Source organism: Simochromis diagramma, unplaced genomic scaffold (genome assembly GCF_900408965.1).
Source record: "Simochromis diagramma unplaced genomic scaffold, fSimDia1.1 OVJJ01000107.1, whole genome shotgun sequence".
Lineage (NCBI taxonomy): Eukaryota > Metazoa > Chordata > Actinopteri > Cichliformes > Cichlidae > Simochromis > Simochromis diagramma.
In genome coordinates, this window is record NW_024387209.1 from 6,898,747 (window position 1) to 6,923,170 (window position 24,424).

At 42.2% G+C, this 24,424-nt stretch overlaps 1 protein-coding gene across 1 annotated transcript in view; it reads left to right on the plus strand.

The window, feature by feature from the left end:
* The window catches only part of aox6 (aldehyde oxidase 6), a 32,048-nt gene extending 8,986 nt beyond the window's left edge, over positions 1–23,062 (plus strand). The window contains exons 4-34 of the mRNA XM_040051396.1: positions 1,774–1,882; positions 2,106–2,232; positions 5,694–5,755; positions 5,853–5,930; positions 6,767–6,847; positions 6,973–7,117; positions 7,299–7,391; positions 7,526–7,677; positions 9,027–9,120; positions 9,225–9,334; positions 9,485–9,666; positions 9,753–9,915; positions 9,992–10,069; positions 10,154–10,323; positions 12,153–12,279; positions 12,361–12,483; positions 12,660–12,756; positions 12,830–12,954; positions 13,068–13,201; positions 13,526–13,613; positions 14,250–14,336; positions 14,421–14,612; positions 14,695–14,922; positions 15,355–15,450; positions 18,518–18,721; positions 18,792–18,844; positions 18,922–19,036; positions 19,150–19,215; positions 21,287–21,475; positions 21,569–21,736; positions 22,010–23,062. Coding sequence (XP_039907330.1) covers positions 1,774–1,882; positions 2,106–2,232; positions 5,694–5,755; positions 5,853–5,930; positions 6,767–6,847; positions 6,973–7,117; positions 7,299–7,391; positions 7,526–7,677; positions 9,027–9,120; positions 9,225–9,334; positions 9,485–9,666; positions 9,753–9,915; positions 9,992–10,069; positions 10,154–10,323; positions 12,153–12,279; positions 12,361–12,483; positions 12,660–12,756; positions 12,830–12,954; positions 13,068–13,201; positions 13,526–13,613; positions 14,250–14,336; positions 14,421–14,612; positions 14,695–14,922; positions 15,355–15,450; positions 18,518–18,721; positions 18,792–18,844; positions 18,922–19,036; positions 19,150–19,215; positions 21,287–21,475; positions 21,569–21,736; positions 22,010–22,060 — 3,787 coding nt within the window. The 3' untranslated portion in view covers positions 22,061–23,062. The remainder of the gene's footprint in view (positions 1–1,773; positions 1,883–2,105; positions 2,233–5,693; positions 5,756–5,852; positions 5,931–6,766; positions 6,848–6,972; positions 7,118–7,298; positions 7,392–7,525; positions 7,678–9,026; positions 9,121–9,224; positions 9,335–9,484; positions 9,667–9,752; positions 9,916–9,991; positions 10,070–10,153; positions 10,324–12,152; positions 12,280–12,360; positions 12,484–12,659; positions 12,757–12,829; positions 12,955–13,067; positions 13,202–13,525; positions 13,614–14,249; positions 14,337–14,420; positions 14,613–14,694; positions 14,923–15,354; positions 15,451–18,517; positions 18,722–18,791; positions 18,845–18,921; positions 19,037–19,149; positions 19,216–21,286; positions 21,476–21,568; positions 21,737–22,009) is intronic.
* Positions 23,063–24,424: the final 1,362 nt, after the last annotated feature.

Sequence of the window (24,424 nt, forward strand, 5' to 3'; positions counted from 1 at the left end):
TAAAATAAAAGGTGCTGTACTTACTGCTAGTAGGTCTAACAGTAGCTGTGCACTGTAACAGATGAAGCCCCTCCCTGTGGATGCACAGTTGGGATGTTGACAGTAACATTTGGTTGTCCTGAAGATGTGGGTTCGGGTTAGGGCTGCTCAATTAATCGAATTTTAATCACGATTACGATCTGGGCTTTCAACGATCATTAAAAATGACGGAGCCGATTATTAGCCCCTCCCTCGTGCTGCTCCGTGTGGCAAATCGAGCGCACCTCTCTGCATTTCGAACACACGTCACAACAATTAAGAGGACCGAGGAAGCAGAAGTCATTTGGAGAGGAGAGTGACTGCCGTTGGTTGAAAAGAGAGGTAAAAAAACCTTCAGTGGTGTGGAAACATTATGGGTTCGCGGAGTCAGACGTGGATCAAGTAGACATAGTGTGTAAACTTTGCTACGGTGTAGTAGCTGCACCACAGAGCAACACTGCAAAGTTCACTAAACATAGATGTTTACATTTTTCATTTATTTTTTTATATTGCAAACATTTGCACTGTTATCAGTATTTGCACACTATTTTATATTATTTTTATTTTTAAAGTCATTATTCAATACATTGTTATTGTTAACCCTTTAAAGCCGGTCAGAGCGGCACGCTCCGTTTTGCATAACTATTTTTAAATCCCTGTAGAACCAGAACCGCGTAAGCTAGCGCAATAATTTTTTTTGCATATGAAACCGGAGGAGTTGTACTTACATCTTATGCCATCAGCTTGTCCTCTGTCACGGTTTCCTTCCACATATAGCTTTGCAAAAATTGCATAAAAAGCGCTTGCAGGAACAAAAACATAATATTCCAGAAACACTTTGCCGACCTGATCAGCTGTTCGTAACACTTCCCACATTGAACAAGACGTCAACGCGAACTATCGCATGTCCGCCATTTCTGCCCGAAACAGGAAGTGATGTCATTTTCACGGAAAATGAAGTTTTTTACTTGTAGGCCTTAAAAGCCAATACTGGTGTTTTTATAAGTCATGTTTAACTCTATACTTTTCTGAATAGTTTCTGGGATGCTTAAAACTCGAATTGCACTGCTTTAAATAGTTTAATTTGATGCACATGCTGTTTTATTTGCATCATAGGATTGTTTTTTGTTTTTCCTGCAGTGTATATATAAAAATTGCTTTATCTCCAAAATAAAACTATGAAGACACTCAAAATAAATTTCCTGTTGTAAACTATTTTTTGCAATTTTTTTTTGTATTTAAAGTTTTGAGGGATAAACCTCTTAAATTTCTCAAAGTAGAAATGTATGTAAAAAAACAAACAAACTATTTTCAAATTTTTTTTTTTGTAGTTTATTGCACTTTTTTGCAATTAATGTAGTTACTATGGACTTAATGCATACATATTTTAATAATATGGGCTATAACAGTTGTATTGATGTATAGCAACTTGAAATGCTCCCACAAATGGCACTACAACATGTAAAAAATATAATATAAGCTCTGGCGGACTTGGTTCTACGGTAGGTCTTAAAGGGTTAAATAAATATCGTCAAATAATCGAGATCTCAATTTCAGTGAAAATAATCGTGATTATCATTTTTGCCATAATCGAGCAGCCCTAGTTCGGGTGTTCTGTGCAGGTCTTTTCTTTGTGGCGATAGTTGTAGAGAAGAAACTTTAGAAAACAGTACAGGTGCATGTAGTGTTGTTTTAGTGGTATTACTGCTTAATCTGCTAATACTTGCCTTAAGTCACCTTTACTTGTACCATCAGCCATTACTCAGCCAACGCCTGCCTGCTGCCGCTCTGTCAGCTCCACGGAGCCGCGGTCACCACAGTGGAGGGCATTGGCAGCACCAAGACCAGGATCCACCCGGTGCAGGTCAGTTCCAGGGACACCCCTGGTATTTATGTCATCTACGTTTATTTGGAAAGTTCCCTTTTATTCCAAAGCATTCCTCCTGATGAGTTGGTTGGCTAATTCTGTGATTATATTTTAATGGCCAACTTTCTTTACATGCAAACAAACTGTAAACCAAGTGGGAGGAAAAACAACTGCAAACACAAGATAAACTGTTAGGTTTGTGGTTATGATGTCCTTCCAGGAGCGAATAGCCAAGGCTCACGGCTCCCAGTGTGGCTTCTGCACTCCGGGGATGGTGATGTCCACGTACGCTCTGCTGAGGAACAAACCGCAGCCCACCATGGATGACATCACCCAGGCTCTGGCTGGTGTGTTCACTCTCATTTGAGTTGTTTGTTTTTCTGCTGTCATAGTTTGTCACATGTAACGGTGAATAGTTGTGTTGCCCAACTTTTGTCCTTCCTGTCAGTAAATGGTACACCTAGTCTCTCCAGTCAGCTGAACACACAGTACTTTTTTAGGAGAGTAACCACTCTGACTTAAAAGCATTCCGATATTCTACTTTTTTCTTGAGGGCTCTTTTGAATTTTGAAGATTATGGCTTGTAGTTAATGAAAATCAGAAATCCAGTATCAATTATGGGAATATTTGAGATGAATAAAAAGATTTGTAGTACAGAAATATCCAGACTGTAGGAGTCAGGTAAGGCGTGTTGGCTGGCAGGTCAAGTTTATTTATAACTAACTCGGTCACACTAGCTGCAGGGCTCGCAAAATTTCAAAATCCCTGGTAGCCCTTCGGGCAGGGACTTTTCAGTTTTTGGTAGCCCAAAATAAATTTAAGTAGCCCGAATAAAAAAAGAGCAATTTTTTGATTGATGTTTTGTTTCCTTTACAATATTATACATTAAAGTATAATATTGTAACGGAAACAAAACATTAATCAAAAAATTGTTGAAACACAAATTACAACATTGTATAAAAATTACAATCATCAACTCAAATACTTGGTTCTGATTGAACAGAAATTTCTATGAACTTGTAAGAACTTGTAAGAACTAGGACATGAATCAGTCTGTGTCAGATCCTGAATTTGAAATTTCCACTGAAGTCACGGGTAAGAGGCACGTGGAACCAAGATCGAGGCCATTTGCTTTTTGAAGTTTGCAAAGACTGCTAAATTTTGCCAGTGGTAGTTCACTCTTTGCAACATAGTACGCTGTTCTAAACAGATTTTTCAGGTTTATTTTTAGTATGTTATTTGCAATTACTGCTCAGTATTGCAGACTGAGCAATACGTGCTTCTTTTGTGGTTCGGACTCCTCCTGACATTTCTTTGGAGGTGGAGGAACACCAAAGTAATTGCTTAAAGGAGCTTCTTTGACATCTTTAAGAGTTCTAAACAAATGTCTGTCCTCCTCCAGAAAATCCTATGTACGCAAACACGCGTTGCAACTTCTTATCTTGTGCGCGTTTTTTATTTTGACAGCGAATGCGCACCTGCGGACCACTTATGTGCAGCCCTGGTTATTTAGCTCGTCATATTGCAGCCACAGAAATTATTTTGTCCATGAAACCATAAAGCTGCACTTTCTTTTTGCCTTATAGTCTGATTTGTCATAACTTTTCTGTTTTGTGGTAAGCTTTTCTTTGGCTGTCACTTCTTCACCCTGACCTGTCTTATTTGGCTCAGCAGAACTAAAATATATATCCTGCTGCTTTTACACAGGCACTCACATAAGCTCAGCGATTCTCTGCGCGATCAACCTCTCACGTGTTTAAGCTTGCTGCGGGAGATTTCACTTGTCATGTTTGCATAGTAAGCTAACGATTAATAAGACGATGTCAGAGGAATTGGTGCGCAAATTATCGTCATTCGCCAATCAGTGCTGTCGCTCTCTATACACAGTTCGCGCGATTGCAAAGTGAAGCAAAAAACAAGTGCAAATTCAAACGCGATTTCAATATGTCACATATTGACAGTGGCTCACCGATGCCAATGACATAATTACCCAGCTACATTTCCGAAAGAATGCAAAAGCATTGACATATATTTTTCCTTCCTATGATAGCCCGACGGGCAGGGCAGAGATAGATTTTGGAAGCCTGACTGGAAAAATCGCTAGCCCCGGGACGTCGGGCTAGAGATTTTGCGAGCCCTGAGCTGACTTTTGACAAATGCTGGTTGGAGAATGGGACGCCATCCCACATTGGTGTGTGACCAGCATGAGGAGGAGGTGCCAGGCTGCTATCCCTGTGTATGGTTCATCCACATGCCCCATGTGGGGCCTCAGTTGGTTTGTTTTTCTGGTTTCTTCAAGCTTAAATCATCCAGTCCAATAAATGACACCCAACAAGAGTCAAGTGCAGAATAAGCTGATTGACGGAGAAGATCTGGCAAGTTTTCCATGGGTATAATCCACCAAACGCAAATACTTTTTGTGTAAAGCTTATTTATTTTTAAAAACATTTGAAGATGATTAATTAAAGGCCGGTTGAAGCGGGCACGCTCCGTTTTGCATAACTATTTTCAATCCCGGTAGAAATGCAACCACATAAGCTAGCGGAATAATTTTTTTTTTTTTTTTTTTTTTTTTTTTTTTTTTTTTTTTTTGCATAAAACCGGAGGACTTGCATCTTATGCATTCAGCTTGCGCTAGGTCATGATTTCCTTCCACATATAGCTTTGCAAAAAATTGCATAAAAAGCACTTGCAGCAACAAAAACATAATATTCCAGAAAAACGCTTTGCTGATCCGATCAGCTGTTCAGAACACTTCCTATGCTGGAGTAAATGTCAGCACGAACTATCACATGTCCGCCATCACCTGCCAAAACCAGAAGTGACGTCATTTTCATGGGAAACATAGTTTTTCTCTACAGGGAATTTAATAAGATTTATTGTTTTTTATAAAAGTCATGTTTGACTTTATGCCTTTCTGTATGGTTTCTGGGATGCTTAGAACTCAAATTGCACTGCTGGAAATAGTGTATTTTGATGCACGTTTTGTTTTGGTTTTTTTTGCAAATTTGCATTATAATAATTTTCCTGGAGTATATAAAAATTGGTGTATCTCAAAAATGAAACTATGAAAACACTCAAAACATTCCTGTGGTTGGAAACTATTTTGTGCAACTTTTTGCATTTACAGTTTTGAGGGATAGACCTCTGAAATTTCTCTAACTAGAAATATGTATTAAAACAAAGATGATTCTTTATTTACGGTATTTTTTTTGTAGTTTATTGCACTTTTTTGCAATTTATGTAGTTACTATGGACTTAATGCATACATATTTTTGAAATTTGGGATATAACGGTTGTATTGATGTATAGCAACTTGAAATGTTCCCAAAAACACTACAGCGTGTTTATTTAAAGGGGGGGGGGGGGGGGGTGAGCTCTGGCGGACTTGGTTCTATGGTGGGCCTTAAAGGGTTAAGTCTTGAGTTGCATCTGCAGGTGTTCTTGAGGCCCTCTCCTCTCCGTGAACGTGGCATTTCGGCTTCATGCCTGGACAGCAAACTAGTTACTCTTTAAAAACTTGTGGTGAAAATCTGTGTCAGACCTCACTTGGACATCACAGTTAGGGAAAGTGTTTTATACAGTAATATGAGAGAGGGTGGAAAATGGCACGAGAGCCTGCCTTGTGGTTGATGTATGTTCCTACCCTCATGTGTGATCTGCAGGTAGTGAACAAAGCCAGGTTGCGAAGAGTAGCTGGAGTCGCACGTGTTTTTATAATTCACGGCTTCTTGTTGGGGAAAACTTTGATATGTTTTGATGACATTTATCATCGAAGTAAAATGAACTCACTGTGGCGTTTCTTCAGGTAATCTGTGTCGGTGTACCGGATATCGACCCATTGTGGAAGGCTGCAGGACCTTCTGTCAGGTACACTCAAATTTTAGGCAATTGTTTTCACATTTATATAAAAAGAGAGAAATGTGAGAACATGAGTATAAACAAATTGATACGTTGATGCCAACAGGAAGCCAACTGCTGCCAAGCCAATGGTGCTGCAAACTGCTGCCTCAATGGAGAGAAAAATGGTGATGAACCTGAGCAGGTGAACCAGAGTGGTGTTGTGTGTTTTTTTTTTTTTTTTTTTTTTTGTTTTGGTTTTTTTTTGTTTTGTTTTTTGTTTTGGGGGGTTTCTCTTGTTTTCCTCTCATTTTACTGATGCTGCTTTTAATGAAGCACATTCTTCTGACCTTTAACTGCTCAATCAAACCATTAGCTTATATTTGGTGTTGCTGTTCTTTTTATGCACTGCTCTTGAACACCTGATCAACAGTGTAACAGTCAGTTAAACTTCAAGGACATCAGTGTCCATCTTTATGCTGAGGGGACCCTGATTCATCAGAGTACAGGACAAAGCCCGGCTTTGTGTGGCCAGAGTGTGTAGGCAGCTCCTGGACGAAGCATTGATTGGCCTTCACGTTCCTCAGACCAAAAGCCACGTGAGAACCTCAGAGACTTAATGAGTCAGTGCCTCAAACACTGCCACGTGGAGCCACAGACAATTCAGGAGTTCAGTGATGGCCTTACCTAGGTTTGAGAGGAGATTCAAGATTCTTTGTCACATGCATAGTTATACATGTGACAAAGCATGCAGTGAAATGTATCACGACACGCTGTGCAAAAAGGGAGAGAACATTATATACATGAAGTAAAAATGCTGTATGTTCTGGTTTAGGACCCGCATGGCTTGGGGATAGAAGCTCCTCTTGAGTCTTTGTCCTTGCCTGGATGGTGCGGAACCTTCTGCCTGATTGCAGAAGTTGGAACAGATTGTTCCTGATCCACCACAGTCTCTTTGGGAGCATGCTGAGGTTGTCAGGAGTGCATGAGGGCACACGGGGGTTAATCCGGGTTTATTTTTTTCTGTTTTCTCGTCTGCAGGAAAAGCCTCAGCTCTTTGACAAACTGGATCTTCTGCCATTGGATCCAACACAGGAGCTGATCTTCCCTCCAGAGCTGATTGTAAGTCATCAAAGGCAACACGAGGAAGGTCTTTAAAATTCACACTTACATCCTGGTTTGGTGCAGGAGTATCTAAAGCTCCAGTTAAACTATTGATGCTACAGTAATGTCCCTTTTCACTACAGCTGATGGCAGATACAACGAGCCCGCAAACACTCACCTTTCATGGGGAGAGGGTCACCTGGGTGTCTCCGGTTTCTCTGGAGGAGCTGATCCAGCTCAAGGCCAAACATCCCAAAGCTCCCCTGGTCATGGGCAACACCAACATAGGTCAGCAGAAAACACCCTCTGAGGTGTTTCTAACATGATTTAAAGAGTGGAAATGGAGAAAAGATTTTTCTTTGTCATTGTTTGATCAAATTCAGGTTTCTAAACAAGATCAATTATTGGTTAGACTCCTGCTTTTATAAAGTGTATGGTTTTAACCCGCTCTATTTGCTTTGTGCTGAAGGTCCAGACATGAAGTTCAAAGGCATCCTACATCCGCTGATCATCTCTCCAACCAGAGTGAAGGAGCTGTTCGAGGTCTCTCAGACGCCACAGGGTGGGTAACCTACACCTTCAGCTGAGGCTCCAACCCTCTGTTGGTGTTCATGCACAGGCAATGAGTTTATTTTAGGGTGTGCAACAGGTATTTAAAGGAAAGATAAAGTTGGTTAATGTGCTTCCTCTCTGCAGGCGTTTGGGTGGGAGCGGGCTGCAGTTTGTCTGAGTTTCACTCTGTCTTGGAGAACCTGGTTCCTCAGTTCCCGGAGGAGAAGACGGAGGTGTTCAGAGCACTGAACCGGCAGCTGGGGAACCTGGGAAGTGTGCAGATCCGAAACGTCGCTGTAAGGAGAAATCGCACATGTGCCATTGATTGTTATTTTTCGTGTTTTACTTCATTTCTAGATTTATTTTTTCCCCCTCCTCCACATCCTGTTTCCATCGCTTAAATTAACCCTTGCTGTAGCACTAACCAGCCGCTGTGAAAGAGTCCCATTTAATTTTAATTACAAAGAGCAAGAATTAAAAGATTCATAGGATTTTGTTTTAACATCATCCTGATGCAGGATCATCAGCTGATATTTGCTCATATTTATTTGAACATTTAATACATCTTGTTCTTTGAGATGTATTCATATTATTTGTAACTGGTGCTGTAGTTTCTTGCTTATGGAACATAGACTTAAGTTTGAATAACGTGGACTGCTGCTTTGTGGACACTGTGCATCAGTGCTGGTGCGTTCCTCTCACCACATGTTGCATTTTAGCCGAGGGTGAGCAGAAAAGGCTCATTGTTTTTGTGAAATATGAAACTCCCTGATGAAGGCTTGTGTGCAGAAGCCTGTTGGAGTTCATCCAGTTGAGCTTGACTAAAGCATGAGAATGAAGCCTGTATGTACCCATCTATCTGTTTTCAATGTCACAGGGCCAACACGTAGACGACCATTCATGCTCACATTGACATATTTAGAATCACCAGTTAACCGAACACCGTGCATGTTTTTGGGGCTCTGGGAGGGAGTCGGAGTGAAACCACACAGACTTGGGAAGGACAAGCAAACTCCATGCAGAAAGACCCCCACTGTAGATTCAAATGCAGGACCTTCTTGCCGTGAGGCGATGTAAAGCATTTTTTTGCTGAGCTGTAGTGCTCTGCACATATTCCAGAAGGTACTCGGAGCCCGTTGCTCATTTTACAGGGCCGATCTGTAATGGCTGCAGCTGCCGCGCACGGCTGTGACTGGTGTGTCAGGAACCAGTTAACAATAACCAGTCAAACAGTTGCTGCACAACATCAAAAAACCAACCCCACATTTAAATTTCCCATAGAACTGAAAGTAAAAAGCTCCTAAGATGTTACGGTTCATGCATCGGTCTAACATTGTTTAAATGGTGCCTGAGTGGCCAAAGCTGAGGGCACAGCTGCTCTCATGCTAGCTCAGCCGGTGAAGGTCTACTGCAGATGATGAGAAATACTACTGCAATATAGTGAACGTTTCCTCATGGGTCAGACGTCATGCAAAAAATCAGCTAGACAAAGAAGAAATATCTCTACTGTGGGCATGAGGGGGCACTGTAAGACAAAGAGGGCTGGCTTCAAAGAAACTAGAACTCAAAGCCTTGAATTAAAACTTAAACTGATTATAATCTCCTCTCTTGTTTCTGAGTACAAGTTTAATGTGTCTGCATTTAGTCTCTGGGAGGAAACATCGTGAGTGCGTACCCCAACTCGGACCTGAATCCCATTTTGGCTGCTGGCAACTGCAAAGTCAGCGTGATTTCCAGCGGTGAGTCGCCAGGACTTTTATGTTAAGTGTATTTAAAAATAAATAAATAGATCAAAGATGAGTGATGAATAAACAAAAAGCAACTTGAACTCTGAATTCACCAGGAGGAAGACGAGAGGTTCCCCTGAATCAGGACTTCTTCGTGGGATTTGGGAAAGTCATCCTGCAGCCAGAGGAGATTGTCGTCTCCGTTTTCATCCCCTTTTCCAGAAAGGTACACAAACTTTATTCTTTATTTGTAAGAACATGCTGCGTCTCCTCCACACTGGTGACACATATTTTACTGTGTGGCTGTGAGCGTCTGTCATAGATTATGTGCTAAAGAGAAAACGATTACTAGTGCTGCACCTCGTCTCACCTGCAGGGGGAGTTTGTTCAGGCTTTACGCCACGCACCGAGGAAGGAGGCCTCCTTCGCCACCGTGACAGCCGGGATGAGGGTGATGTTCTCAGAGAGCAGAGTGGTTCAGGATGTCAGTATTTACTACGGAGGGATGGGCCCGACCACAGTCAGTGCAGCCAAAACCTGCCAGGCCATCATCAGGAGGTCTCTTTGTTTTCCCCTCAATTTCCGCTCTCTACTTTACTTCATTACTTTCTCATCTTGTGCTGATTTGCTTTTCTTCCCTTCAGGCCGTGGGACGACGAGACCCTCGGCCAAGCCTATGACATCCTTCTGGAAGAGCTGGCCCTCCCTCCTTCAGCTCCAGGAGGGAAGGTGGAGTTTCGTAGGTCTCTGACTCTTAGTCTGCTCTTCAAATTCTACCTGGAGGTCCTGCACAAGCTCAAAGCAATGGTAAAAAGAGATCTACTTTAAAGAAATAGTGCAGGGTAATGTGGTAAATCCAACTGACTTAAATGTGTTTTTACAGAATGTGATCACAGACGAGGTCCCTGAGAAGATACAACCTTTACCCAGAGAGATCCAACCTGGCCTGCAGGAGTTCCAGGTTACAAAATGGCTTTCAGAATGGTTTAGCTCAAAAACAGATGTGCTTTCTTCATAAACCCGACTACTTCCTCTTCCTCATCAGCCTGTCTCAAAGGACCAGAGTAACCACGATGCAGTGGGGCGTCCCATGATGCATCGGTCCGCCATCAGCCAGGCCACAGGCGAGGCTGTGTACTGCGATGACCTCCCAAAGATAGAGGGCGAGCTCTTCCTCATGGTGGTCACCAGCTCCCGACCACACGCTAAGATCACGTAAGCACCAAATGGCAACGCCAACAAGGAAAAGCCAAAAACTGCAGTTCCTCTAATGGCCACAGGAGGTGTCTTGTCCACGATCACAAGTAATTATGGTCCCTTCACACAGGCAGCACTAAAAAGCAGATTCTTCTGTTGCTTGCACTGCATAATAGGTTTCCTGCTGTGTCTTGCAGGACTTCCACAGGGCTGTGGAGTGACATACATTTGCGCGAACAATAGAAATGCAAAATAATGGATGCATACAGGAAACATGAAGACCATGATTAGCTGCAGGAAGTGACAGGAAAGGCAGAGCAATGCAGCCAGATGGACACAGATTTGCTTAACCTTTAAAATGTTAGCCTTAAAACATGGCTTCCACGTCAGCAATGCGAAGCTATCTAAAAACCTGTATTCTATCCAAAGATCACCAGATGGCGATAGCTGAGCGATGACCTCTAGGTTTTGTTTTGTGTGTGTCTGTCCTGGTCATGCTTTGTTTCCAAAGACAGATGGTGTCACTAACAAAAAGACAGGCAGCAGATCTGGCGATGTTAACACTTTCATTGGGAGTCACTGAGATTACAAGGCAGTGCATCAGGGGGCCAGATGATGGTTTGCACATATGCAGAGGAGGAATGGTGGATATACTGGACAAGGGATGTTAAAGAAAATCATGCCTGTGCAGTTATGAAGGAGTAAAGTTACATTTTGTATCTGGCTGTAAAGATGTTTAATTCTGCTGTAAAGTCAGACATTTTAACATGGGACTCTATGGCGACTGACTCATGCTTGGAGTCAGCCTTAAGTGGTCACTAGAGGAACTGCAGTGTTTGGCGCATTATTGTTGGTTTCACTTTTGCAATCAACATTAGGGTTGGGCGATATGTAAAAAAAAATTTCCAACCGGCAATTGTGGGCGATATATTCGCGTATGCACAGACTTTTTGATGGGCGGAGCAATGTAATCATGCACGGTCTGATTTGGGTGTTTACAACACAGAAGAAGTCCAAACATGGACGAACTACTTAACCCCCCCCTCCAAAAAAAAGAAAATAAACATAAATGCTATCAGCCTTAATGTGGCATAAGCACCGTCGTCAGGACTAAAATTTTTAATGCTTCTAACCCATCTGGAGTGCAGAATGAACAAAATTTTGACAAACTCCCGAAATGCATTGACGGAGACATTTCAGGGATTTTGAGTCAGTCTGCGCTCCAGCTGGGTTAATTGTTAATCGCGTCAAGTCGTGTTAATTCGTAAAAAAAAAAAAAACACTAAAGAAAAAAAAAGTTGCCAATGTGGGTTTTTTTTTTTTTTTTTTTTGGTTTTTTTTTTTTTAAATTCACTCAGTGTTCACGCAGCAAAGCACTCAAACACGACTAACTTACATGAGTATGTACGTGTCCACCATCCGGCTGAGTATGCTTGGCTATCACCAGCTTCTGCAGCTCCATCAACAAGCATTTGGGCGCACTCTGAAGAGGGTGCAGTGGCTCGCAGTTGAAAGAGGGTGCTTTTAAAAAAAATACACTAATTTTTTTTTGTTTTTGGGGGGGGGTTCTGTTGACTGCTTCTATTAGCTCCATCATTCTTAGCAAACTCACTCATGGGCAAATAAATAAATCACCCTGGTAAACTTCTCAAACACAACTAACTTGCATGAGCGATTGGACTATATGTTCATCCAATCGCCCCACCCTAGTCAACATAGACAAACTGCACTTTAGAGCTTTTGAATTTAATTATCTTCAAATAACGAGCTTTAGTGCATTTACATTAGGAAAAAGAGGCTCTTTCTGGTGTTTTCATGCTGATATTTTGATGTTTGCTGTCTGACAGAGGGCTGGATGTGAGCGAAGCCCTACAGCTTCCCGGCGTTGTCGACGTCATCACAACCAAAGACATTCCCGGGAAGAAAGTCCGCACATTTTGCGGCTATAATGAGGAGCTGCTTGCCGAGAGCGAGGTAGAGCCTTATGCGCACCTGCTGCTCTTCACTCACATTTGAACACTAATGGGGAAATTACGACACTCACCATATCTGCAGGTGTCGTGCATCGGTCAGATGATATGTGCGGTGGTCGCCGACACAAAGGCGCACGCCAAACAAGGAGCAGCAGCTGTAAAGATCAGCTATGAAGACCTGCCCGACCCCATTTTCACCATCGAGGTTTGACTTTTTAACCCTTTGAGCATCTGCATCATGCGGAATACTATAGTTTGAGTAGTAAAACTGTTTCTGTTCCTTTACATCGGGATGTTTTGCTCTGTTTTTTGATAATTCACTGGAGAAAATGCTAAAAGTGCAGATGGGTAAACTTTTCAACGTCACACCTTTTGTGACAGGAAGCCGTCGAGAAGTCATCTTACTTTGAACCACGACGGTTGCTTCAGAGGGGAGATGTGACTGAAGCCTTTAAAACTGTCGACAAGGTTTATGAAGGTAAAAGTTGTTTGAGAACAACCGGAAGAAACGTCTGCTTTCTCTTTTTAAACTCTGCATGTTTTCTCCTCAGGGGAGATTCGAATTGGAGGCCAGGAGCATTTCTACATGGAGACGCAGAGCATGCTGGTGGTTCCCGTCGGCGAGGAGATGGAGTTCAACGTTTATATCTCCACTCAGTGGCCAACTTTGATTCAGGTAAATGGAGCAGGTGTGTGTCAGTGAACCTGAGAGTTACCTGAGAGTTATGCTCACATGTTGAACATAAAAGACAAGTCAGAGCTGCAGGTGGGTTGGATCTCTCTGTGCAGGATGCTGTTGCCGAGACGTTGAACATCGCATCCAACAGAGTCACTTGTCATGCCAAAAGAGTGGGCGGAGCCTTTGGAGGGAAGGTCACCAGAACCTCAGTTTTGGCTTCTATCACCTCGGTGGCTGCTTGGAAGTGAGTCCAAAGGATTAGCAAGTCTTTCACACAGGCTGGTCGGTAACCTCCAGGCCACAAATATCTGACAGAGGCCATTCTCTTTCAAAGTAAAAGGTCTACGTTACCAAAGCAATTGCAAGTAGGTTTTTGCTTCAGCACCATCTCTGTAGCCACTGGCCAACTAGTGGGGAATACAGCAATTTCCTTAGCAGCTGGCTGTTGCTAAGGGTCGCTTACCTTCACTCTCTGGACCTGTGTTACTGAGGCCTGAAGAGACATTAATAAAGAAAAAGAAGCTGGAAAGTTCTTACATTTGTTTTCTTTTATTATAACTGTTTAAAGGACCAATCGTGCCGTCCGCTGTGTCCTGGAGCGCGGCGAGGACATGCTCATTACAGGAGGCCGACATCCCACCCTGGGAAAATATAAGGTACAACCAAGCGCACAGGATATACCTTCTAATTTTTTAGGTGTTGCCCACTGTTTTGATTTTATTTTATTTATTTTTTAAGAAAATTACTTTTGAATTTCAAATATACTTGGTATCGTTATTTATTGGTTAGGATTCTGAGTGTTTTGTGTGAGGGGAGCCTTCCAGCGCTTTAATTATTCAAACATTGTGAGAAACAGTGTGATGTAGGACAGAACCAAGGTGCAGCAGAGTCTGCAGAGAGGTTTATGTTTGTCTCTCAGCTGTAAAGGCTGATGTGGTATTGTCTGCACTCTACCGAGCAGGCGTGAAACGTGGATGCCTAAGTTTGTGACTCCAGTAACTCAAAGAAGCGGTGTAGGAGTTTTAAATCAATACCATAGGTGTATCTACTAGGAGGTTGAGCGGTAGCTCCAGTATTTTTTTTTTTTTTTTTTTTTTTTTTTTTTTTTTTTTTTTTGTAAAGAGTTGTCTTACATTTCTTACTTTCTTGGTGGTTTACAAATGTGGGCTTTAAAGGATTTCATCTTCAGTTTTGAAAGGTTGTGACCAAAAGATCTTTAAACTTTTTAGTTTTAAAGGCGTTGTTGACTTGTGTTCGTCATCATCCTGAGAGTTGACTGCCATTTGTTTCAGGTGGGTTTCATGAATGATGGGAAGATTGTTGCTGCAGATTTCCAGTTCTTTGCCAACAGTGGCAACACTGCAGATGAGTCTCCCTTGGTAAGTGGAAAAAGGAAATGCTACTGGAGATAAATGTAAGTGAAACGCCAAAGAACGTAAGAGTGGATTTTGTGGTGTTTGCAGGTTGCTGAGAAGATGGTCCTCCACATGGACACCGCGTACAACATCCCCAATCTGCGAGGTCGCGGCACCGCATGCAAGACCAACCTGCCATCAAACACTGCCTTCAGGGGCTTTGGGGTGCCCCAGGGCCTGCTGATCGTGGAGAACATGATCAACGACGTTGCCATGGTGTTGGGATGCCCCGCCGACAAGGTTCCGCTCCATCCTCTCCTGCCACGAGCTCGACCGGGTGTACAAAACAGCATCTAATTAAATGTTTAAAATCCTTCATCAGATTCGGGAGATGAACATGTACAGGGGCCCTTCGACCACCCACTACAAGTTTGAGTTCAACCCCGAGAACTTGCTGCGCTGCTGGGAAGAGTGCAAGCGCCGGTCTGACTACAGTGCCCACCGTGGCGCCATCGAGCAGTTTAACGAGCAGAACCGCTGGAAGAAGAGGGGGATTTCCATCATCCCCATCAAATATGGCATCGCCTTTTCAGATGGCTTCCTTAATCAGGTCTGTGATCTTATTCTGTCCCCGCAGGCTTGGAGTATGTAAACTGTTTCCAGAGTTTTGTGCTCATGTTCACAAGTTTTTGCTGATGTGAAAGTCAGCAAAAACTTTGCCTTCATTGTTGGCGCCATACAAAAAGAAGCCATGTCTAGTAACAGATCATGCAAAAGGGCATGGAGAGAGCTGCACAACACTGCATGACTCCATGAAGTCTTGCAGAATGAAACACTGCAAGAATATATCTTAGATTTTAACAGCTTACAGAAGCCAAGGAGCCAATTCTGCTCAAGTCCTGTGGGTAAAGACAAGAGCCTGTTTCAGGGTCTTTGTGTTTTTTCTTTTTAGTTGTTACTGCTGTGGCTGCGCGACTGCAGGTTGCATGCAGTCAGCTCAGTAGCTGCTTGCTTCTGTTTAGTTCAGTTTTGTTTGTGGCAGGCTGCAGCTTTGGTCCACATCTACAAGGACGGTTCGGTTCTGGTGAGTCACGGTGGGACGGAGATGGGTCAGGGAGTCCACACGAAAATGCAGCAGGTACTGTGTGAAGCACCTCACTGGAAACAACAAAAAAATGTGTATATAACAAAATATCATGTATTTGTGTAAGTATTTATAAAAAAAAAAAACTAAAAAAAATGCACTCCAAAAGGTTAACTTAAATTAATTAGTGTTAATGTATGCATGTAAAAATCTTATAAATATAATAAGAAACACGTTGAGCTATATAAATGTACAATGTAAATATATAATTGTCAAATTTAGAATGTGTAAATGGAGTACATGGGGAAAAAATAGCACGTCGAGATGTATAAATTAGGAATATGTTAAAAATACGCGGCCGTGACTCTGGCAGACGAGCTGAACACTTTCTATGCTCGCTTCGAGGCTGCAGCTAAGGTCTCCAACAATGCTAGTGTTAGCGGCGCTAGCGGTGTTAGCGGCGCTAACGGCTGCAGACAGGAAGATGCTGCCAGCACCGGAAACGTGCTCGTCATCTCCGAGCATGAAGTAAGGAGAGCCTTCAAGAGAGTGAACACCAGGAAAGCAGCAGGACCAGACGGCATCCCAGGTCGTATCCTAAGAGACTGCGCATACCAGCTAGCTCCTGTGTTCACTGAGATATTCAACATCTCTCTATCTCAGTCGGTGATCCCCACATGCTTCAAAGAGTCCATCATTGTTCCTGTCCCGAAGAAACCCCACCCTGCTTCTCTCAATGACTATCGCCCTGTAGCCCTCACCTCAGTAGTGATGAAGTGCTTTGAACGCCTGGTCAGAGACTTCATCATTTCTTCACTACCAGACACACTGGACCCACTACAGTTCGCTTACCGTCCAAATCGTTCCACAGACGATGCCATCTCTCATCTCCTCCACACATCACTCACTCACTTGGACACTAGAAGGGGGAATTATGTTAAAATGCTCTTCATAGACTACAGCTCTGCATTTAACACCATAATTCCCTCCACACTCACCACCAAGCTGGAGCATCTGGGACTCAGCTCATCTATGTGTCAGTGGATCTCCAACTTCCTAACTGGCAGACCACAGGCAGTAAGGATGGGCGGACATGTCTCAGCCTCCACCACTCTCAGCACTGGAGCCCCCCAGGGGTGTGTTCTGAGCCCCCTGCTGTACTCTTTGTACACATATGACTGTGTGGCCACTACCAGCTCCACCACCATCATCAAGTTTGCTGACGACACCGTCGTGGTGGGCCTGATCTCTGATAACAACGAGACGGCCTACCTGAAGGAGATTAGGAATCTGGAGAACTGGTGCCAGAGGAACAACCTCCTTCTAAACGTCAGTAAGACAAAGGAGCTGATAGTGGACTTCAGCACAAAGCAGGAGAGGAACTACCAGACCCCCGTCATCAACGAGTGCCCAGTGGAGAGAGTGGACAGCTTCAAATACCTCGGAGTTCACATCACGCAGGACCTGTCATGGTCCTGTCACATCAACACCGTGGTGAAAAAGGCCCGTCAGCGTCTCTACCACCTCAGACGCTTGAGAGACTTCCAACTGCCCTCCAAGGTGCTCAGGAACTTTTACTCGTGCACCATAGAGAGCATCCTGGCGGGAAACATCTTAACCTGGTTCGGGAACAGCACCATGCAGGACAGACGAGCTCTACAGAGGGTTGTGCGGTCAGCTGAGCGCACCATCCGCTCCGAGCTCCCTGACCTGCACTCAATCTACAGCAGGCGGTGCTGGACCAAGGCCAGGAAGATCGTGAAGGACCTCAGCCATCCCAACAACAGACTGTTCTCTCTGTTGAGGTCAGGAAAGCGATTCCGCTCCCTGAAGACCAACACAGAGAGACTGAGGAGGAGCTTCTTCCCGCAGGCGATATGGTCTCTCAATCACACCACCACACAGTACTGACCCACACATACAGTTCTTACACACACACTGGACATTCTGGACTTTGTTTTTGCACAACACTGGTCACTATATTCTTCATTTCCGGTTAATACTTGTACAGCTGCTGTTATTGTGTATATATTATTTATATTTATATTTCTTCATACATTCTTATATAGTTCTATATTGTGTATTTTGTTGTACAGTTATTTTATTTTCAACTTTAATTTATATATTTTATCTTATTCTTCCCAGTTAAATTTACCCTTCATTCTAATTTGTGTTGTACAGTTATTTCATTTTTAACCTTAATTTATATTTTATTCCTTCCTAGTTAAATTTACCCTTTTTAATTTTTCATATTTATTTCCTATCTTATTCATAGCCTTTCCTTTTTTTTGTTTTCTTTAGGTCACGAGCAGTTGTCCAAGCATTTCACTACATATCGTACTGTGTATGACTGTGTACGTGACAAATAAAATTTGAATTTGAATTTGAAAATAGTTAAAATCATTTTGTGCATCAAAATCAAGAAATAAGCATAAAAAGACTTAAAGAATCACACAATAAATGCATTTATTTTAATGCTATTTAAAAGATAAGGAGACAATTGTTGGGTGGATTAAAACAACAGCTTAACGGTATTGCTGCATATTACATTAGAGCCTTCCAGTTTAATGTTTAACACCATTATATTTGGATAATCTGCGTGAGATAACTGTAGCACTGAAAACATGTGAAGGCAGCACACTGGTGAAGCGGTAGACACGATTTTTATTTTTACCTGCTTACAAAGGTTTACCTCCCGTTATGCTCGCTTCCATCATCGTTTTGCCACAAATGCAAAAAGGGCACAAATTTTAATTTATCCGCCACTGAAAATAGTTCCCGAGAGTTGCACTGTTTGAGGTGCAAATTTCACCTGCCAGGTTGCGCCACAGGACATCTGTGGCTGCAATGAGCAGGTGTTAATTATTAGCTTATGTATCAGAAATGTTCAGTAAACAATTTTTGGGTTTTTTTTGGGGGGGGGGGTTTGGTTGTAGTTTTGAGACATTTGCAGATATTGACATTAACAGGATGAACATTAAAAATACTGTAAAGTTTGTGTCACTGCTGTTTTTGTTTTGTTGGTCTGTCTTTGGCCAGATTTGTGCTTCAGTATTATTACAAAAAAGCAGAAAAACACCAGATTTATGCCTTTCGGGGTCTGGCTTTTTCTGTTTGTTAGATTGCGAGCCGGGAGCTTCACATCCCGCCCTCAAAGATCTACATCAGTGAAACCAGCACCAACACCGTTCCCAACACTTGCCCATCTGCTGCGTCCTTTGGTACCGATGCTAACGGCATGGCGGTCAAAGATGCCTGCCAGATTCTGTACCAGCGACTGGAGCCAATCAGAAAGAAGAACCCCAAAGGAACCTGGGAGAGCTGGGTACGAAAATCCTTGAATGATGTTGTTAGATTTGGAGCATTTAAATAACATAACTTTTCTTTGAACGCAGGCCAATAAAGCATTTATGGAGAAGATCAGTTTGTCAGCGACTGGATTTTACAAGTATGATAGAAATCTCCCCCCACACCCATAATGGATGAAGTAGCAGTAAGTGACTGTATCTTCCTGTTTGTCCTCAGAGGTCCTGACCTTTACGTCGACTGGGACAAGATGGAGGGCCAGCCTTATGCTTACTACACTTACGGAGTGAGCTGCTCCGAGGTGGAGCTGGATTGCCTCACCGGAGAATACAGGGTCTGTCTGAACGGTCTCGACTCTGAATGCTACTTGCTGCAAACAGAAGGAATATTGCCAGAAAATAAAGGAATCCTTTTTTGGTTTTCTTTTCATGTTTGTGCTTCTTGCAGACGTTGAGGACTGACATCGTAGTGGATATCGGCAAAAGTGTGAACCCATCTGTGGACATGGGCCAGGTCAGACCTACGGCCATTTTACATCTTTGCATGACTGCCTGGCAGTTGTTTCAGTGTCATTAACCAACACAATATAAACAGCATGTGCAGTGTAAAAGACTGGAGCCAGACTTTGTTCTTGAGAAATAGTTCTCTGGGCTTTCTGAAGGTCTGCCAGTGCAGTAAAATCATACCTGGACAGAAAAACACACAGTGGAGCACTATCAGTCATGGATCGGCCTCCCCAGAGCTCAGACCTCAACACTACTGAACCAGTGTGGGATCATGTTGACAGAGAACATAACAAAAGGCAGAAACATCCAAAGAAGAGCTTTGAATGTCCTTCAAGAAGCCTGGAGAACTATTCCTGAAGACTACTTAAAGGCTAGGGCTGGGTATCGTCACTGATTTCTAGAATCGATTCGATTCCGATTCACAAGGTCCTGAATCGATTCGATTCAGTTTGATTTGAATCTGGGAAATTTTGCCTCAGACAGTCAGAGACATATTATTATTCAGATCAGTACATTTACATATTTGTGTATCTATAAAAAGGAAGCTGACACTCGCAAGACTTTATCAAAGGTGTGAGCATCACAGCAGAGGCCTTTGTGTCAAAGTAGCTGAAGATAAAACACAGAAAAACATGAAGGTGATTTTCCTGGCCTGGGATTTTATAAAAATATTCTGCAGTACATCAAAAACGAAAGAAAACCATTAATCAGCTTATGAACATTACCTCTGAAGTTACAGCGGTTTTATTAGAGACACGGCTGAGCGTTTTGCATTTTGTATAATTTTAAAAAGTTTAAATCTGTTCAGTATAGAACAGCAGAAATTAGGTTTTCTTTTTGGAAGTGAGTAAAAGGGAAAAAAAAAAAAAAAAAACATCGGCCGACAGCGCTGTAAACAACGGTAGTCTTGTGCGTAACAAGCAAGCGAATAATGCAGGAAACAGATTTCAGGGATAGACTGGAAACTGTTCTTGAAGTACACTGAGAAAGAGAGAGAGAGAGAGAGCTGTGCATGAAGTGTGATATTTTTTTTATTTTATTTATTTATTTTTTTGTGGTGGATGCAAAACAGTAAAAGTCAGAGGGAATTCAAAACTATGTTTATGTGAAGCACAGTTTGGATCTTTTTTTGCTGCTGGTTTGGTCAGTATTGTTTGGAGAGAGATCAAACTAACAGCTTTAGAATCAGCACAAAAAGGGCGTAAACACAAAGCGCGGCCCCGCCAAAACATCAGAATCAGTGAGCTGTCGGCTTTCAGCCCCGACCGTGTCCATGCCGTCGGGTGAGAAAGGCACATCTCACTGATTCTGTCCGCGGGTCCGCGCTTTGTGTTTACGTCTTTGTGCAGAAGCCGTGTACCTGCTCTCATTTACCGTTTTAAATGTTTGGTGGTTGTCAAAATTTTGTGACGTTTCACCTGAGATTCTGGAATTTTTGGCAAAATACATTTATATAAAAAAATCGATTCAGGATTTTAATGAATCGATATCACGTTATCCAAGCCAGAATCGATTATTAAAACCCACCCCTATTAAAGACACGACAAAGCTAAGAGTTCAGAATGTGCTGAAGAATAAAGGTGGTCACACCAAATAAGTAATTCAGTTCAAATTATTATATAGTGCCAAATCAGAACAGCAATCCCCTCAAGGTGCTTTATATTGTAAGATAAAGACCCTACAATAATGCATTGAAACCCTCAGCAATCAAACAACCCACTGTGGGTAAGCACTTGGTGTAAATGGAAAAGAAAAGCTTTTTAACAGGGAGAAAACTCTGGCAGAACCAGGTTCACGGAGGGCTGTCTGCAACCAAACCTTGGCAATTTTAATCATTTAAAAAGGGGGAACCAGAGCCAAAAGTTACCTGAGCTGACCTTCAGGTTTGTTAGAACTGTTCAAACCCCCCCAATCGATATGTATACTCAAGCCTGTTTGCACGGTTCAGTAAGTGGCTGCACCCATTTCACCCAGTGTTTTAAAACCTGAACAGCTGAATTTAGTTAAGTAAAAAACAACTTTTAGCAGAGAGTAGTAATTAACAACGTCTCTCTCCTTGATTTCTTCCCTTCTCTCAGATTGAGGGAGCGTTCATGCAGGGTTTGGGTCTCTACACTCTGGAGGAGCTGAAGTTTTCTCCCTTCGGGCTGCTGTACACTCGAGGACCGTCTCAGTACAAGATCCCGGCAGTCTGCGATGTGCCGCTGCAGTTTAACGTCTACCTGCTGCCCGACTCTGACAACCCCTACGCCATCTACTCTTCAAAGGTCAGACACAAGGAGGAAGATTACTTCCAAACACCTCAGTCTTTTAGTTTTCTATCGTACTTGGTCCGTTGCTGATGTTCGTCTCCTGTGCAGGGTATTGGAGAACCCACCCTCTTCTTGGGCAGTTCGGTGTTCTTCGCCATCAAAGACGCCGTGGCTGCTGCTCGCTCCGATTCTGGTTTGAAGGGACCCTTTTCTCTAAACTCCCCTGCAACACCAGAGAGGGCCTGCTTAGCCTCTGCCTCCCCATTCACTCAGAAGGTAACTATACATGTCAGCTACACAATCTGGAGTTCGCCTAAACGGGACAGTTTGTAAACTTCAGGTCCTGTAACTGTAAATTTATGCTTACAGACAGGAAAGGTCGAGGAGTTCAGCTGTCACATAAATTTTAAGCACATTCTGCTCATATTAATGAGAGAGGCCACCGTGAGTGATGGCAGGAAGCTCATACCTGTGGGAATGATGATTGTGTGCAGAACTGTTTTGAACACCAAAACTTTACACATTAATTCCTATTCTTTTTGTTTCCAGGTTCCAGCCAGCAAACCAGGGTCTTTCAAGCCGTGGGCCTTGGACATCTGAGACTGAATCAAACTAAAGATTTTAAACTAATCATTTTTAGCTAATATCAGGTGAAATTCACTTAGAGTAGCAAAAAATACCAGCCGCGGGGCAAAGGTGCTTTTAATCCACTTCAGTGTTTAACAGCTTTGCAGATTTTATTGTATCATTGAATTTAAGGTTTCAGAAGCTAAACACAAATCACTGAGATGCACACGTCACACCTACCCACTGAGTCAAATACACACGGTTAACGCTGTTGTGCAGTCGAGTTTCCTTTGATTTAAGACTGCATGTTTCACTTGTTGCACAGAATCTGTCACAGAGTCCGATGATCATTTCTCTTTTGTGGTGGTCCACCACATGCACAGTACAGTTAGTTTTTAATCTTTTATAAATATCTTTTTTTAGTTATTCTGTTACCAAATGTAACCAGAATTGTGGCCACTCGAGTGGGTTTCAGCCCGCAGAAGTGTTACTCATTTTTATTAATTTTAAACACAAAGAATCAACATTGTGATTGAATTAGATTTATTCTGTGTTATGGGAAATGTAAGACGATTGTCCACTTGATCTTTGGTTTTGTCTGAAGGCATTGATTTGTTTTGTGCTTGAATGCTTGATTTAGAAGGGAAAACATAAATTATGTTTAATAAAGCAAAGAAAATCCACCTTTTGTCTCTGTAAAACTAAGGATAAACTCAAAGTCACTTTAGAGACTAAGGCCATGCTGACTGGTACATGAGGATGATCACACCACAAGGATGATCTTCACTGGCTACAGCTGTTGTGCTGCTCATTAAAAGAAATGCCTAATCAGCCACTCACATGGCAGCAACTCTGCATGTTTAGGGACATAGATGTGGTCAAGACGACCTGCTGGACTCCAAACAGCATCAGAATGGAGAAAAAAATGTGATGAAAGTGGCTTTGACTGTGGTGTGGTGGTTCTGCATATTTGAGCAGCTGCTGCTCTGCTCTTCCACACAACCATCGTAAACCTATCATAAATACAAATACTTTTTCTTTTCTTTTTTTAAATTCTGCCATATTTGCCTATAACTAAAATATTTCTGTATATCAGGCAAATAACCAACTGAAGTCATGTTATATTACTAAAGTTTACCTGGCACAGTGTGAGAAATTAGTGAAGCACAACATTCAACCTCTAAGAAAATGATTTTCTTTAGGAATGTAGGGTAAATGACTGTAATTTGGCATCTTATTAGTTTTTTGTAAAAGTAAATTAAAAAAATTTTTTTTAGGGTGAGGTATTTCAATTAAAGAGCTTACAGAATAACATTTGTAATGGATTACTCACTACAGACGCTCTAACTGTGGATTACTGGATTATTTGAAGGCAAAACTTTTATGTAACACACAGACACTTGTCATTTATTGCAACAATACAACGTTTTTTTTTTTTTTTTGTTTTTGTTTTTGTTTTTGATTTTTTTTTGTTTTGTTTTTTTGTCTTTGGCTGAAACTTAATTAGAACAGCAGAATGTTTGTGTGTGTGTGCGCATCAAAGCTGGAAGTAGCAACTGCACGATCCTCGGGTTATTTCTGAATTCTGCATTTTGACGCTTTTTGTTTGCTGCCATCCTGTTTTGTTTGTTTTTCTGCACCAGAAAACACTGGATTTGGGTGATACTTTATTCAGCAGTTAGCTAGCTAGTTGGTAAGTTGCATCCATAAGCTGTACAGTATTACTTGTACAGTAATTGAATTTCATTCACCAACACTGAGTGATGGTGTTTGCCTCACAGCAAGTTGGATTATTTCTTTGATAATTATGTTAAAAAGGCTCAAATATGGCTGAATTGGCAACACAAAGGCTCGTTTCACCCTGTACCCAAAACACATCTTCATGATTCCCAAGACCTTTGGGAAAATATCCCGTGGACTGACTATGCAAAAGCTTAACTTTTCTGGAAGGTTTGAGTCCCATTACATCAGACATAAAACCATTTCATAAAACAACTTCACAGCAACAGTGTGATGGTCTGGGGCTGCTCTGCTGCTTCAGGATGAGTTGCTGTAATTGATGGAACCATGAATTCTGCTCTCTACTAGAAAATCCTGAATGAGAATGTCTGAGCATGAGTTCATGCCCTGAAGATCAAGAGCACTTGAGTTCTGCAGCAGGACAATGATCAGAAACACACCAGTGCAAAAGTAAAAAATAAAAATCGAGGTTTTGGTGTGACCGGACACTGATAAAGGGAAAAATGTTAGAATCTGTAGGGAACATGGAAGGGAATGTAATTTCACCTGGAAATATCAATCACATGTTTGTGTGCATATTTGTATATGATAAATTAATAAATGAACCTATATGTAGTGTGTTTGGGTCTGTGTGAGCTATTTTCACTGTTTACCAAA